Here is a 15885-nt window from a genome sequence, read left to right on the forward strand (position 1 = left end):
GGAGAGGTTCCTTCCCTCCTGTTTCTCTCCAAAGTGCAGGTGGTGTTAGCCCAGCCCCTGTCACAGGCAGGAGCTGCATTTCAGGCCTTGGTGCTAAGGAGGCTCAGGAGAGGTATGCTTTGGTCAAGTGCTTTTTCAGCATAGCCCCTTCCGTCTTGCTCTAAGCCCAAAGACTTGCTGAAGCTGGGAGGCCAAGAGGACTGTGAACATGCAGCATCACTGTTGACTGGGGTGCGTGTGGAGTTGCCTGAGTTTTGCTGGTGTTTGTACCCACTGCATGGACATGCACACATGCAGCATCCTTTTCAGGGAAGTACAGGTAATAAAGAGTAGCCTTTTTTGTTCCTTGTTGTTCTTTTTTCTTCTCTAAGTCTCCACATTTCCGTGTTATCTTAGGCATGTTCATTTCTTTCAGGCAGATGACTTCTGACCTATATGATGACTTAAAGGGAGCTGGAGAGACAATATGACTGTTAGGTTTATAATCCTAATATTAAACCAATCTGGTTTTGATAAGAGCCAAAATGCTAGTAAGACTCTTGCTGCATATTCATTTTATCTTCTGCTTTCTCACTGACATTTCTCTCAGCTTTTCAGTCCATTTTCCTTGACTGGTATCTTTTTGAGTGACATTAGGTCAGTTTACAGCTTATTTGTATTTGGAGCACCATGTATATTCCCTTCAGATATATATATATGAAATACTCATTTTCCTAATACATAAGATTATTATGAAATCTGCATGAGCTGAGTCACTGGCTTTTCCTGTTTGTCAGCTCCAAGCTTTCAGTTCAGAAAGCTGCTCATCTTGAATTCCTTCTGTTGTCTCAGGATGCCGATGTGCATTTTAAGTACATGGTGGTTTTTGGTTTTCAATTAAGTTTATTTGCAAACATCTGAACACCTGTAAATTATCATTGCTGACATAAGAGATGTGTCATTTGAATTTGATTTGGTATGGATTAGTGATTCCAGTAAAATGTTATTACTGATGATTAAATGTAGGAAAGAAATACTTCAGTATTATTACAGTTTTCAATATAGATTAATATAAACCAGTCTCAGTAAGCACTTAAATAACTAGCTTATATTTTTAAGAAATGAAATCTGGTTGGTTAGTTTTGGAGGTTAAAAAACATTCTCACTTCAGTTTTCCAGGGATACTACAGTCTACTGTCTTTAAGCATAAAAGCTTGAGGACATGTCATAGTATCTACCAGGCAACTTGGAATGCAGGGTCACTGCAAGCCACTCTGGAAATAAGAGGCATGAGACAATAATTTGATTGCTTTGTGATCACTATTTTCCCTCCATGGTACCTCAATGCTTAAAGAAAATATTCTTGATTTATTAATCTTTCAGTTTTTATCAGGTTCATTTGGGAAATGTGACTTTTGAAGTTGAACACGGTGTAATTTGCCCTAAAGGAAACAACACATGAATAATTCCGGTCTGTACTCTTATGCCCTGTCACTTGATTGATAAGTGGCAGGTAAGAAAAACTGGTAATGTTTAACAAAGTAGGTGCCAATTCCACTTCTAAATATCACAGGCAATTTATCAGAACAAAATTTAAGGACATTCCTAGAGTTTCTTCTATTTGTGGTTTGGATTCAATTAATTCTCACAGATGAATCAGTCCTGGACAAAATCTATTCCACCATACAAAACAATAGTCCTAAATGTGTACAGCTTTTGAACAGGAGGGTTAAGTGTCCCATTTATGCATTCGTTTTGAGACAGGCTTCAATCTTCTTCTCCCGTGTTCTGCTGCAGTGGTTGGAGTTGTCATTGTGGATGGAGGCGTTTTACCAAATGTTGAGGCCAACATCCAGGCCAGTTTTGTGGAAGGCTTCACTTGAACTTCCAAAAAGGATGAAACTGTTCACTGTGTCTTGATCAACGCGCTTCATATACAAATTTAGAGTGAGGAGATCACATGAAAATCATTTGTATAAATAGAAAACCTTATCATTCAGAAATTTGGAAATATCAGTTATTTTAGTGTTTCTTATAGGACTTCTGAGCTATTTTTTCTCATGCGAGCTGGCAGCACTGTCCCTACATTTCTGTTTTTAACACCAAGCAGATTGAAGAGCATATGTAATATTTAGCCTTCTTCTGGGCTGTCTTTCCTTACACAAAAGTAGTAGGTAAGAGATGTAGTTAGAGCTTCTCCATACGTACCCCATGGATTCTCTCCATTGCTGGAAAAGAGAAGGGTCTGTATGTGGTTGGCTTCTTCTGTGAAGCCACCTGATTCTTTGTGGGCTCCTCAAGTCATTAGATGTGAGAGACAAACACGCAACAAAAGCCCTCTGCTATGTGCGTTTCCCTAGATCTTAGTCTTTTCTGGTTCACAAGTCTAGTGCCTCCTTTTCTTTATTCTTTTTTTTTCTTCTTCTCCCCTGGCAAAAGAAAAACAAAACCCAAACATTTCGCTTTCCAAAGAGGCAACATGTTTTACTTTGAATTGCAGCTGTAAATCCTGCCAAAATCACTATTTAAGGTCATTTTGTTGGCAAAGTTTATGAGCAATACCACAGGCATTTCAGCTGCTTCTTTGGAGTCTTTGGAGGGCGATTCAGTGCAACTGTTTTGAGGCCATTTGGTGTGTTTGCTTTTATGGAACCTCAATACTGGGCAGAAACCGATGGCCTAAGTTACAACGAAATCTTTTCAGTAGTCAGTGAGTAAATGTGTTTTTCAAGCCCCTACTGTTATTCCAGGGAATACATTGTAAACTACATCTTAATTTTGTGTGAAAGGTCTTTTCTTTGCAGAGAGATTGCTGCAAGCCTTCCAAGAAGTCAGCTTTTAAATGAGACACAAGCAGACTTGGCTATTTAAACTGATTAAAAGAGGTTCAAGGTAAAATTCACACTCTGTCAACATCCAGAACTGAGCTAAAGCCATTCCTGCTGCTGAGTGGAGGAGAGGAGGGAGTCAACAAGAAGCTCATTTTACATCCCAAGAACAACTGCCCTTCAAGTTTCCTGATAAATAGCATCACTGAGGTGCTTTAGCTGGTTGTTCCAGCATTTCTACTCTTAGGCATCTGGAGTCATAAAGTAATCACTCACAAGTTTAAAAAACACAATCATTGCTTTCTTCTCACTCTTAGTGAAATTGTTCTGACTTTGTAGGTGGATATGAAATGTCATTCCTGGAAGAGATATTTCAGTTTCAGGCTCTTATTTATGCAATTTCTTGTAGGAGAATGAGTTCCTGTATCCATAAAAAGAATCTTTGATGCTAGTTTTGAACCTGAAGCATCCATCTGTGTTCACAGAGTTGCCACAGGATTTTGTCCTAACTGCTCTTTATCTCAAACATTTGGCAAAAGCAGTGTTAGTAAGGGTGTGCACCTTTAGAGATTGATTGGCACTTGTTAACTGTTAACAGCTGCTCTATGGTCTCACTGTTTGTGAATAATGCATTCCTAGTGCTAATAAATACATTTTTGCGTTGCAAAAAAAGCATCAACTTATGTGCTTGAATACCAACACTTGTTTTTGTTGCTTGGTGTAGATGGCATGTCACGTTTAAGGACCCAGCAATTGGCATGGTGTGACTTGATGTGTCCACTGGACAGCTGCTTTTAAGGCCATCCAGTTCCACAGTACCAGCTGAAAGTCTTAGTCCTCCAAAATCACCAGCTCACTTGGGGAAGAAGGGGAGGAATCTTAACAGAGTTCATCTGTATTGTTTTCTTTTTTTGTCTGGATGCATAAAAGGGATTCTGTTGAACTAAGTAGGTGTGCTCAGGATGTTCTCTACATTTCTCACTGTTAGCCTTTGAAATGATAATGAAAAATCATCGGCAAAAATAAACCTCAAATCTATTTATATTTCATATGACAGCTTTAATCAGCTGCTCTTCAGTGATGGGGGAATGTACTGTGTGAACGAGGGTGGGGAGAACCTGTCTGTGGTTTGGAAAGCTTTGACAGAAAGAGGACACTTCCAAGGATGGGTTTGGTCTGTCCTGTCCTATATATTTATTTATATTTATTTTTAAAGAACCCATAGATTTCCAAGGTGAGTTTTGCCATCTACACCAACTCCTCCATGATCCATAGGCCTTCTGAATAGGCTGCATTAGGTCTGGCACATATCTGGTAGTAGATATGGTAGAAGGCAGTGTGTTCACAGAAGTGGCCCGGTTAACTGGGCTCTGATCTTTTGTAGGACTGAAGCATCACAGTGTGACAATGTCAGTTTTGGGCAATTAACATCATTGCCTAAAATTAGCCCTCTTGTAGCATTGCTGTTCAGGGGCAGTACAGACATGCAGCATAGGATGGCTTTGTCCTAAACTTGTCAGAGCTTGCAGTGAGCAAGGTGTTTCTGCAGGAGCTTTACTTCTTCACACATTGCTCAAGAGGTGAATGATGTTGGAGTTTGTGCTTTATTCACTTGAGTAGTTTTCAGCTTTCATGCTTGCACTTTCTGGAATTTAAAGAGCAAGATGTCCAGGTGTGAAACTCATTGTCTAGAGGTAAACCCCAAGAAATGATTTAATAAAAGTGTAATTTCATGATGTTACCTTTTAGGCTCTGCATTTATGCGTATTTCACATTTTGGTCATTTCATTCTTCTAAACATGTATCACAATATGTGTATATGTACACTTATATTCACCTGTAAATACCTGTCTTGGATTATGTATAACTGCTGGAGTGGGGTGTCAGAAAATATACACGAGTGTTTATCAAAATTCCTCAGAGATGAGTGGCTTTGTTAGTATTTCTTAAAAATCCCTCATGTCAGAACAGTCCAACCCTACAAATATTACATCCTTTTCACAGAATATCAGCACATTTTGATTCTCAGACCACTCCAGTTTAACAGGTTTGAACATCTAGACTTCTGATGTCTTCTACCCTGTAAACACATTCCTTATCCTTTAGCAGACGTGAATAATTTCTCCTTTTATTACAACAATCAGTCAGATTCCCAAACAAGGAGTCCTTCCAAGAACACAGTTCCATTTTTTTTTCTGGCAGTGCTACAGTAAAAACATCTTTATGTGGTCAGCAGCTCCCAAAGCAGAAGCTTTAGAAGGACATCAAATACTGTAAGACATGAAATATCAGAAGCTGGCAAAACTGTGTAACACAGCAAAAGTAAGCTCAATGTCCACATTAGTCATTTACAAATAGATATGACTGTTCAATAAATGAAGGCTTTCCATCAATTTGCAACACTGCAGCCCTTCTTTACAATAAACTATTGTAGTGTTTTAAGCACAAGTGCAGAGTCATTGCCTTAAAATAATGGGGACTTATGAAAGTCAGGTTACCATGGGAAGAACAGAATGCTGATGGGACGTTGCTACTTGGGGGAAAGCAAAACAATATTGAACTTCCGTTGTGACTTCAGGAAGAAAAAGAAAAGGATGAGGAGAATGAAACTCTGCTGACTCAAGAAGTCATGAACTATTTATGTTAAACTTTTCATGGAAACTCATGGACAAGTGTAATGTTTTTTCAGTACTTTAATACTTAGATGACAGTCTAGGTTAACTTTTCATCTCTCTCTTTCCTTTCCAAGGTGGCCCCAGGAAAATGTAATGCTTCTTTCTTGGCTCATTGGGGCCAAGCGTGATAGCTCCAGTGGGTGCTCACATGTGCTCACATGAAACAGGGCTCCTACTCTTTGGGTTTTGTACTGAGCCTGTGCAATATTTCCAGAATGGTTTATCTTCCAGAAACTGAAATACATGTAGCAAAAAATGTCCTCATTCAGAGTGAATCACAGCACGTTTAGTTCAGGGCCAGGAAGCTACATAGGGGAGATTCTGTGAAGTAAGCAGTATCATCTTGGTCTCTGTCCGCTGATATGTGTTTTGGTCTTTAGATCATAGAATCATAGGTTGAAGGGGACCTTAAAGATCATGGAGCTCTGACTCCCTGCCATGGGCAGGGCTGCCAGCCACTAGATCAATCCAGGTTAACATTTATGACTCATTTAAAGCCATGGCTTTGAGGAGGACTGATACTGCTTGATGGAGAACTGGCACTGTGGTTCTTGCTGCAGATTTGATGTCCGTGTTTTCTCTGCAGGTGCCCTGGGGCCTCTCACCGAAGGGTTGCCCTGGAGAGGCGGAAAGCGAGCAAGCTGCAGGCCGAGGCTGAGGGTGAGGCTGGGCCTGGTGGGCTGGAGCATCCCAACAGCGTGTCCCTGGATACAGAGCAGAGCATCGTGCCCGCCGAGCAGAGCTTTACTCCCACACTGCCTGCTTGGGCAGATGAGCCTGGCATCGACAATCCTCCTTTTGAAGAGAGCACAGGAGCAGACAGTATGTCCTCAGTTATCTTTTCAGATTGCTTATCAAGTGTAGGAGCTGTTATGGTGGCAGAGCTTGTCTCTTCCAATTGGAAGACTGGATGCACGTTTGTTGTTTTTTTCTTTTTCTTTGCTCTTTTGCAAATGAATGCTGGTAGGTTTTAGTTATGGGCAACTGTGCAGCTGAGCTAGAATAACAGTTAGGAAGGAAAGAAATATGTATGTGTGTATGTGCTGGATGTCACAGTGTTGTATGCTACACATACATTAGAATCATGGGATCTTTAAGGGTGGAAAGGACCTCTCAGGTCATAGAGTCCAACCCCACCATGCCCATTAGCCACATTCCTAAGCGCCACATCTACACAGTTCTTAACACTACTAGGTACAGTAACTCCACCACCTCCCTGGGCAGCCTGTTCCAATGCTTGACCACTCTATCAGACAAGAAATTATTCATAATATGCAAACTGAACCTCCCCTGGCAAATGAAGCTTTGTTCTAGCACTCTGGGGAATTCTCCCCATTCTGGATGTTGAAAACAGGAATAACATGTAAGAAACAGGTCTAGTCCAATTGAGGAGCAACACTTATCACGGCATATAGAGATGCTGCAGCTTTGCTGTGTGGTCAGCCACTAATGGAGGTTTGTTATGTCCTGTGAGCAGACAAGAGTAGAAATCTGGTTGTAATGGAACTTTCTCACTCAGATAGTTCATGCCAACCTATTGGCAGTGAGGCCGAGGTCACTTGTTTTCTTTCAAATTGCATCAATTGTTATCTAAAATGAGATTTCTTCTCTCTCAAGTACCTTCTGCATCAGCAGGCTTCCTGCACACCGAGTGCTGCCCTGCTCAGCCCAGAAGGTAGCTGAGTAACTCCTGCATCCACTCGCTCTGAGCTATCAGTAACGCCTGTAGCATCTGGGATTTTAGAGAGGAAGCACTCAACCTTACCACCACTAACAGAGGAAGGTGGTCGTTTCCCCTTCCTTCCTCTGTGTATCCAACATCCCTTGGCATCCTCCTTTGTTGCTGCCACACTTACTTCAGAAATGGGCTGTTTCTTGGCACTTGCTAGCTCAGTGGAAGCACATAATTTATATAATAGCAGCTAATGAAGAAATGTAGTGAAGATGTGCTGTGGGCTGCAAACCCAAATGAATTTTTGCTGTCATCATCATCAAATGTGAATACATGTGATCAAATTGGAAATGTTTATTATAATAAAGGCCAGGAGTCAAAAGGTTCATAATATCATCTTCAAAAAAACAGTTAACCTCAATTTCACAAAGCACGAATGCTGCTAATTTACCATTGATTATTTCTAATGATCAAGGTGTCCCAATAAATAACAAAACTAATATTATCACGGTTGTTTAGTTCCTGAAACCATTGTGCGCTATGCTCTATACAGTCCTCTGGTAATTTGCTTTATTGAAAGTGGATGAGGTATAAAGGATATTAATCATTTTTTCTTTCTTTCCTTTTTTAAATAATTGGCAGCAAATCAACAGCCACCTACCTTGCCTGAGGGAGAGATCACTACTATTGAAATCCATCGGTCCAATCCTTATATTGAATTAGGAATTAGCATAGTGGGTGGCAATGAAACGCCTTTGATCAACATTGTTATTCAGGAGGTTTATCGAGATGGGATCATTGCCAGAGATGGAAGACTTCTTGCTGGAGACCAAATACTTCAAGTACGGAATCTAATTACATATTCTGTTTGCTTACTTACCATTCAGTCATTGCAGAACTGCCTGGTAAATGAGATGGGAGATTTTCCTTGTCTGACTGTGTTGTGTAAATGTTAGCTTTGCAATTATCAGTTAGAAAGCCAATTAACATTCAAAGCAGAGCCTGTTGTTCTAGCACTTTTGGCTGCGATGCTTTGTGTGGTTCAGAGGATCAGCCCCATAGAATTTGTTTTTCTCCTCGTATCAATTTTTAAAGCATGAGCTTCGTTTTCTGATTTTAAGTGTTCTAGGGCTTGTTCTTTATCTCTAAATTGAAGGATGCTTCTGGGTAACAAGTTGGCAAAGTTTGTTCTGTGCAAAAAGCAATTTGTATTTTCTTAGACCGACTTTGTCTGAGTTGTTATTTTAGTCTGATTTCAGTGCTATTTTTGAGCAGCCCCAGCAGCTGATCTGCATCTTTCAGTAGTTGTAAAGAGATAAAATCAATAGTATTTTTCACTGGTGTGATTTGAAGCAAAGTGTTCTGAGTATTTCTTTTTTAAACTTTTTCACAACTGGTTAAAATTTAGGTTGTTTGTGATAGAATGTTTATTTTTGTTACAGTTTTAAGTAAGTAACCAAAGATGGTGTAAAAGGATCTAACTCTATTGATTTTATCATAGGGGAAGGAGCTAAATGCAGTAATCTGTAGACGGAGTTATCTTTAGAAGAATGACAGTAATTGAATTCTACATAAACAACTCAGTCCTCCGCCTTTTTTCTATTTTTGAATCCTTCCACCTGAAACAAATACATCTCCATCATTGCAAACTGACTTCACTAAAAATGCTTCCTTTTGATGTGATAGCCCAAGATCAGTCCAAAAATAGCATCAGCCCATTTTGTTCCCGTTGTTTCTTTTACATCTGGGAGAGAAAAGTAGCTTAAGCAATGCAGTTATACTTGGAATGAAATTAGTTTGCACTTCAGAAAATAGAAGTCCCTTTTGAAAAACGTGTCTTTTTCCTCTTGTTGAGTATTAGGAGAGTTGCTGGCATAGAATAACGCAAGGGTCTTCCAAAATGTTGCCTTTTTAGCAAGCAGTTGCAGGCGCTGATTGAACGCTCCCAATTTATTCCCATACTCAAGGGCTCTCATAGGTTGCAGAATAAGGACCTTAGCGCCAAAGCTTTGGAAATTCTTGCCATTTGGGCAGGTGTCAATTATAGTTTCCAAAGCCGTAAGTGGCAATAAGTTGCCTATAAATAGGATTTATAAGCAGCAGTGTGTTCTCCCTATCAGCGTGCTGACACTGAGGCTGTCAGATGCTAGGAAGGCGTTCATCAGAGTCCCTTTGTCACGATGAGGACGAAGTGTGGGAAGGAAAAGCTGAAGTTTTTTGGAAGATACAGTGTCTTTATAGCTGCACAGTTGCCTGGGCTGGTGCTGAGTTGTATTAAAATTACCAGGCTTGGTCTGTGCAGACTGTAATTAAGTACAGAGTTAGATGCAGTTCAGTATATGCTTCAGCCAGTCCTTTCTGAAATTGTCTTCAAAGACTTTCATGAGAAATAAAGTGCTGAAATACAGCCAGGACAGACTGCAAAGTGAAACTTAGCATTTTACTTGTCTGGTCAAACAAGAAGTATTACCCTTTTAAGATCTGAGAGAGCACTATTTAGTAACTGCTACATAAAAGTGCATGTTGTGTACAACGTACAGGTAGGTGCCTAAAAGTGCTTGATACTTTTGGTCTCTTTTTGTACAGGACTGTGACAGTAATTCACCTAAAATATGTTCTAACAAGAATCTGTTTCTACAAGGAAAACTAAGTATGTTTTATTCTGAAATTGTGGACTGCTTTGTAGAAAGAAGAATTAAATCATGTTGCATACATTCTTCTGTGCCCTTTGCGTGCTTCCATATTTTATACGTCTGCTTTAGCAAGTGAAGCTAAAAATAAAACTAAATTTAATTTGAAGGCTCTGACAGATGAGCCCTGGTGGATTTTGCTGGTGGCAGCTTTAACTGTTCTTTCTTCAAGCTGTGCCTCCTCTCCCCTCTGGTCAAGGTGACAACCTGTCTGGGGCAGCACTAGACAGGATATGGCCACATTGTTTGAGATTGGCCTCTTGACACCCCCCGCCTCAGCTCAGGTTTGTGGTGGAAATGTGATGGATGCTGTACAGAAATGTCTGAGTCCTTTATCTGCCCAGCTTTTGGTTGGTGGCTTTTATTGGGTTTGCTGTTGATCGGGTTGGATTTTGGGCAGGGCCTGGGGGGGGGTCAGTATGTGGGCGTTTATTTTGTATAGTTTAGTGTATATTTTTTGTATTTTGATAAAAGCTTGGCATTTTAAAATTTGGTATGCCTTTTTTTGGTAAAAAATAATATTTACCTCTCCTGAAATCATGAGGACAGGGGCTCTTCCATCAGGGCACAACAGTATGTGCCAAGATGACATTTCAATGTTAACTTTCAGCCACTTCTTACAGAATGATACACACACTGCTTTTGTGCTTGTCTTCTTGGTGGTCCTATTTTCAGTTAAATCTTACTGCACTATAAATTTTTATCTTGGCTGTAGTAGAATAAATGACTGAATATAACTGATCTTTGTTAGCGGGCCACATAACAAGCAATTATTGTGTGTAGAGAGGGCGGGCTTAGTCTTTTCATTTACAACTGACTTGAAACAACATAGGCTGCAAATCCAAAACCACGCTGAAGTCAGTGGAAAAACTCCTAAGTTCACACTAAGGCTTCATAAATCCACCTTCTCTTTTGTCTCAGTGAACAAATTTAAGTTTTCTGAATTTCAGTTCTTTTTTTAACTTTTCACATTGTGGAAGTGCTGCATATCGTTAGATGTTAGATGTTTCCTCAGAGACTTCAATGAATTGTTTTTAGAGCTGTTGTTTCATAGATTAAAGTAATATTGGGCTTGCTGGTAAGCATTCGTGAAGTTCTTCTTCTGGAGAATAAAACAGGAAAAGATCTGAGAAGTACAGGAGACCAGGAGAGTGAAAATCCTGTAGCACGAGGATGGAGGGTGTTCACCTTTAGAGAGATGTCACCTTTGTGGGAAGTAGGTTTGTAGACTGGGCAGACAAAGTGGGATGCACAAAAGGATGGAAGGAAGAGAAAGAAAGCCCAATACAGGCAGATAATTAGGTTGCTCCAGGTGGGTTTTCTTGAGCTTTGCAGCAAATGTAGTTTGGAATGGACTTTGTGTTCATAATTTCATTTCATTATGTTCATAATGCATAGTAATTACAACCATGAGACCACTATTCTGATCACTGTTACTTATTTTTTGGCAGGTGAATAGCTTTGACATCAGCAATGTGTCCCATAACCACGCACGAGCAGTGCTATCACAGCCCTGCACGGTGCTGCACCTCACCGTGCTGCGGGAGCGGCGGTTTGGGAGCCGTACCCATGGCCACACTGACACCACCACCACCTCCTCGCGGGACGACAGCTTCCAAGTCACGCTGCACAAACGTGACTCCAGTGAGCAGCTTGGCATCAAGCTAGTCCGCAGGACAGATGAGCCGGGAGTCTTCATTCTTGACCTCTTAGAAGGAGGGTTGGCTGCCCAGGATGGTCGGCTCTGCAGCAATGACCGTGTGCTCGCCATCAATGGGCATGACTTGAAGCATGGGACACCCGAGCTTGCTGCTCAGGTTATACAGGTAATTTGCATTCCTTAAGTCAGCTTGGCTCTGAGTGATGAATAGGGTAGACTCTATCCCAAATAAAACAGCTTGTGAGCAATACCTTAAGTTTGCCTCAAGTTGCACCAGAGTAAGTTTAGGTTGGATATCAGGAAAAACTTTGTTACAGAAAGGGCAGCTAAGCACTGGAATAGGCTGCCCAGGGAGATGGTTGAGTCACTATCCCTGGATGTGTTTAAAACCTGTTTGGATGTGGTGCTCAGGGACATGATTTAGCAGAGGGTTGTTAGTTAGGGTACTATGCTTGGGTTGTGGTTGGACTTGATGATCTTTAAGTTCTTTTCCAACCTGAGTGATTCCATGATTCTGGAAGCTTGTGGCTGTGCAGTTCACTGTGATTTGTGTTCTGGAAATAATACAGCAAACCAGGGTCTACTTTGGCATCCTGCAGACAAAGTTTGTCTTGGTAGAAGTGAAAAGTGACTTAGTCTTCCCTAGCACGCAGCCTGATCATTAGATGGCTGCTTACGTGGCCCATTACATAACAGGAAAACAAATAAATAAATATGTTACTATACTTCTGCTTGTACTGTAGGTTTAATTTCTTGTCTGAGTGAGCTCTGTGCAAGTGGACATTGGTTTACCTGCACATGGCGTTGGTGGACCCGAATGGGACAGCAAATTGCCAGACTTCATGGAAGCAACAGACAGCCGCTAGGAACAAAAAGTCAATCTTCTATTAACCTAGTGTAGTAAAATTCATTTCCTGAGCATTAGGGAAGCGCTATTCCAAATGACTGTCTCTGCTCTGGACACAGAGATTACCCAAAGCATGATGCAGTCAGACACATGAGCCCTACCTGTTCCTGTAGGGAAAAACTTCACTGCACACCTTCCTCCAAATCTGTAAGGAAACAGCTGCAGCATGTGCTGCTTCCTTCTGATGGGATGTTGGCAAAAATGCTCCAGTTTTGATGAAGTTGGGATAGACCAGTAGCAGGTTCTTGCAGTCTAGCACAGTTAATTGCATTTGCTTAACTTAAAGTTCCAATACCAAATGAGAACCACAGTTCAAATGAACAGAAAATATATGTTTCAGGAATCATTTTAAGAGCTTCCGTTGTAGTTAAGAGGAAAATAACAATGATTTGGGGGGTTTAACGCTTGTTTCTCAGTTTCTGGATACAATGAAATGGTCAGATTTTACAACAGGTAACTTGTATCTCTTGTGTTTTTGCAGTAATGGAAAGAGCTGATATTTCATTTAATATCTCATATCTGAGTCTCCTGATATTCCCAGATCTCTAGGATTTAATGATCTGCTCATATGTAACATCTTTCTCTGAAGTATCTGAGAAACAGAACGTTCAGAACTTCTGACTAAAATCTGCAGATCCCAGATTGATCATGAGCTGAAACCAGGCTCCACCCATTTAGAATCATAGAATTACCCAGGTTGGAAAAGACCTTGAAGATCATCAAGTCCAACCGCAGCCTAACCAGTACACTAACTCTAACAACCCTACACTAAATCATATCCCTGAATACCACATCCAACATCTTAAACACAACCAGGGATGGCGATTCAACCACCTCCCTGGGCAGCCTGTTCCAGTACCTAACTACCCTTTCTAGTACCTAACTACCCTTTCTTTTTCCTGTGAAGCGGATGTAACATCAGAAGTAAAGGAATGCTGGTATCCCCTCTAATCCAGGGGAAATTGCAGCAAGAAGACTGAGAAGTTTGCGGCACCTCTGGGAGCTGGAAAAACAAGTTCTGCTGACTTATTATTTCATTATGTCTATCCTACAAACTTCTTTATTTTGTTTTATATATTTGACAGGCTAGTGGGGAGAGAGTGAATTTGATCATCTCTAGACCCATGAAGTCACAGACGGTCAGTATTATCCGAGACACGGGGACTCACAACAGCAACCCACACCAACACCAGTCCCAGCAGCTGTTTCACTGCAGACCCAACTCACATAAGGTTGGTGGCATTCAAGAGTGTTTGTGTTTCTACCACTGTGCTGACTGCTACCAGCAAGGACAGGACATGCAGTGTTTAGTACACAGCATATAAAGGTCTTGTTGAAGGATGTGTTCTCTCCTCCATGAGCCAGCAGTGCTGACTGCCAGACTACAGAATGGGAGAGAAAGGCAGAATGAAGAGATTTTCACAAAGCTAGTATCAGATTATCTGTAAGACTGTGCTTGAGTTCTAACTACTTCCTCTTGTTAAACCAATATGACATCTTACTATTCAGATTCTGTGAAGTAATTGCCCTGTTGACCATGCCAGTCAATCCACCTTTCCTCCCATCCAGTCTTTTAGCATCAGTGTCTAATGTCACCCTTCTACTGGGAGGATTTACATGTGTTGGTAGTATTTTCTTTTAAAGGTTGAGTTACTATCTTTATTTCTCTCTTATTAATCTGTAGTTGGCATAGAAGTCTTTTGTCTTAATACAAAGTTTATGTAATTGTGTGGCACCTGCCAGTTAGGCCTGAAGACTTAAGGAGGAGCTGTCTCCAGAAGCTATGAGTTGTATATTATGTGATTAACATGAACGTGCAAGGAGCAGAATCAGAAGAGGCGTGTGGCGTTGAAAGTAAAGGAAAGCAGCGCTTCCTTTTTCTAATAGAAAGCAGAGGAATAAAGAAGTGTTTGTACTTGGAAGAATCTTCCAGGTTATTTCTTCCATTATTTTGGATTCTTTCTGAGCATTTTGTTGATTTAAGATGTTATTGCAGGTGTGTGTGCAGTGATTTCAGTGTATCGCTAAATAAACCGAAAAGGAAAGTTTTGAGCAAGTGAAATAAACTTTGATTCATGTCTAAATCCTTAGATAGGGAAAACTAAATATGCGCTAAACTTTAGAATTCATGTGTTAGGAAATGAAATATTCTTGTTTTGCTTCAGGTTTGGGTTATCATTATGGTTATTAGGGAGCCTGCACAAAGCTTCTATTAGCAGCCACATATAAGCATTTATTGACTTTAGCTACTCTGTGCTCCGAGAGAGGCTGCATACCAGATGTAAAAACAAACATGACATAGGAGGTTTTAAATGGCCTCTCTGTGTGACTGTGAATACATGTGTTTTCATTTCTTATGGGGCTTCTTTGTAGTTGCAGGCCATGTTCTTACTTGTGAGTGAGGTAATGCTGATGTTCACCAAGACATCAAAAGATTTGCTTCTGTTTGGTTTCTTGACTTTTGGCCATATGATTTCATAGCACAGTCTTAAAATATAGCCTATTCCTGTGTAAGAGCTAAAAGAAACTTGAGTGAGATTTTCAAGGTTGGCCTTCGTCAACTTTCTGTCTACACTTCAGCATCTACATCAGTAGCTTTTTATTTTTTTCTGACCTGGAGGAAATCCAACTAAAGCCAATTTGCGGTACAGACTTTGTCCTTTAAACCATTCTGTTAAAGCACCAGAGCACAGCTTTGAGGTGCCCTTAGTTGTGTTCTGTTCTGTTTGGGTTTTTTGGTGTGTGCTGGGTTTTGTTTTTCCGAGCTTTAACTACATTGTTTATTCTTGTCAAACAGGACCTCTCCCAGTGTGTTACATGCCAAGAAAAGCACATTACTGTGAAAAAAGAGCCACATGAATCTCTTGGAATGACAGTGGCAGGAGGCAGAGGCAGCAAAAGTGGCGAGTTGCCCATTTTCGTGACAAGCGTACAGCCCCATGGGTGTTTGGCAAGAGATGGCAGGATTAAACGAGGTAGGGCTTGGCTTTCCTGGTGCCATGGATGACCTCCAATTGTTTTTTGATGAGTACATTCACTGAAATCACGGGGTGTCATAAAACCTTTTAACGAATGTAACAAAGCAATGATGGATGTTTGTGTTTCAGTAGTGGAAATATGGTATTTAGTATCACACTTCCACCTTTTCTAGGAAAGGGATGTTTAGAGAATGATAGCGGGGAAGTGGATGAGATCAGGAAATGTCTGGTTACATTCTTTACAGCTGGCTGTAATCCCCTGAGCTGAGGGTCTCATGTGATGGTTTGTACTTTAGTGCACGCATCCTGTTTTTTGTTTCATTTGGTGGGGTGGGCTCCTTTTCTGCTGGAGGAATCCTCCCTGTAATATCTGAACAGCTCACATGTTCCTGATGACAAGTAACCTACGTGGAGATTACCCTCAAGGCTTCATCTGTAGTGACCATAGAACCTAAATGTTACCTTGTCCTTTGTCCAGCACAGCCTGGTTTTGCTG

The 15885-nt window shown here is 40.8% G+C and overlaps 1 protein-coding gene across 5 annotated transcripts in view; it reads left to right on the forward strand.

Annotated features, from left to right (window-relative positions):
* LNX2 (ligand of numb-protein X 2) overlaps positions 1-15885 on the forward strand; it is a 53703-nt gene that overhangs the window by 30693 nt on the left and 7125 nt on the right. For all 5 annotated transcript variants that reach the window (XM_032442150.2, XM_015852055.3, XM_085536332.1 and 2 more), the window contains 5 exons: positions 6069-6304; positions 7797-7996; positions 11296-11670; positions 13497-13643; positions 15209-15386. In XM_032442150.2, the coding sequence (XP_032298041.2) occupies positions 6069-6304; positions 7797-7996; positions 11296-11670; positions 13497-13643; positions 15209-15386 (1136 nt within the window). The remainder of the gene's footprint in view (positions 1-6068; positions 6305-7796; positions 7997-11295; positions 11671-13496; positions 13644-15208; positions 15387-15885) is intronic.

Source organism: Coturnix japonica, chromosome 1 (assembly GCF_054131305.1).
Source record: "Coturnix japonica strain WE chromosome 1, WE-NBRP24, whole genome shotgun sequence".
In the NCBI taxonomy this organism is placed as follows: domain Eukaryota; kingdom Metazoa; phylum Chordata; class Aves; order Galliformes; family Phasianidae; genus Coturnix; species Coturnix japonica.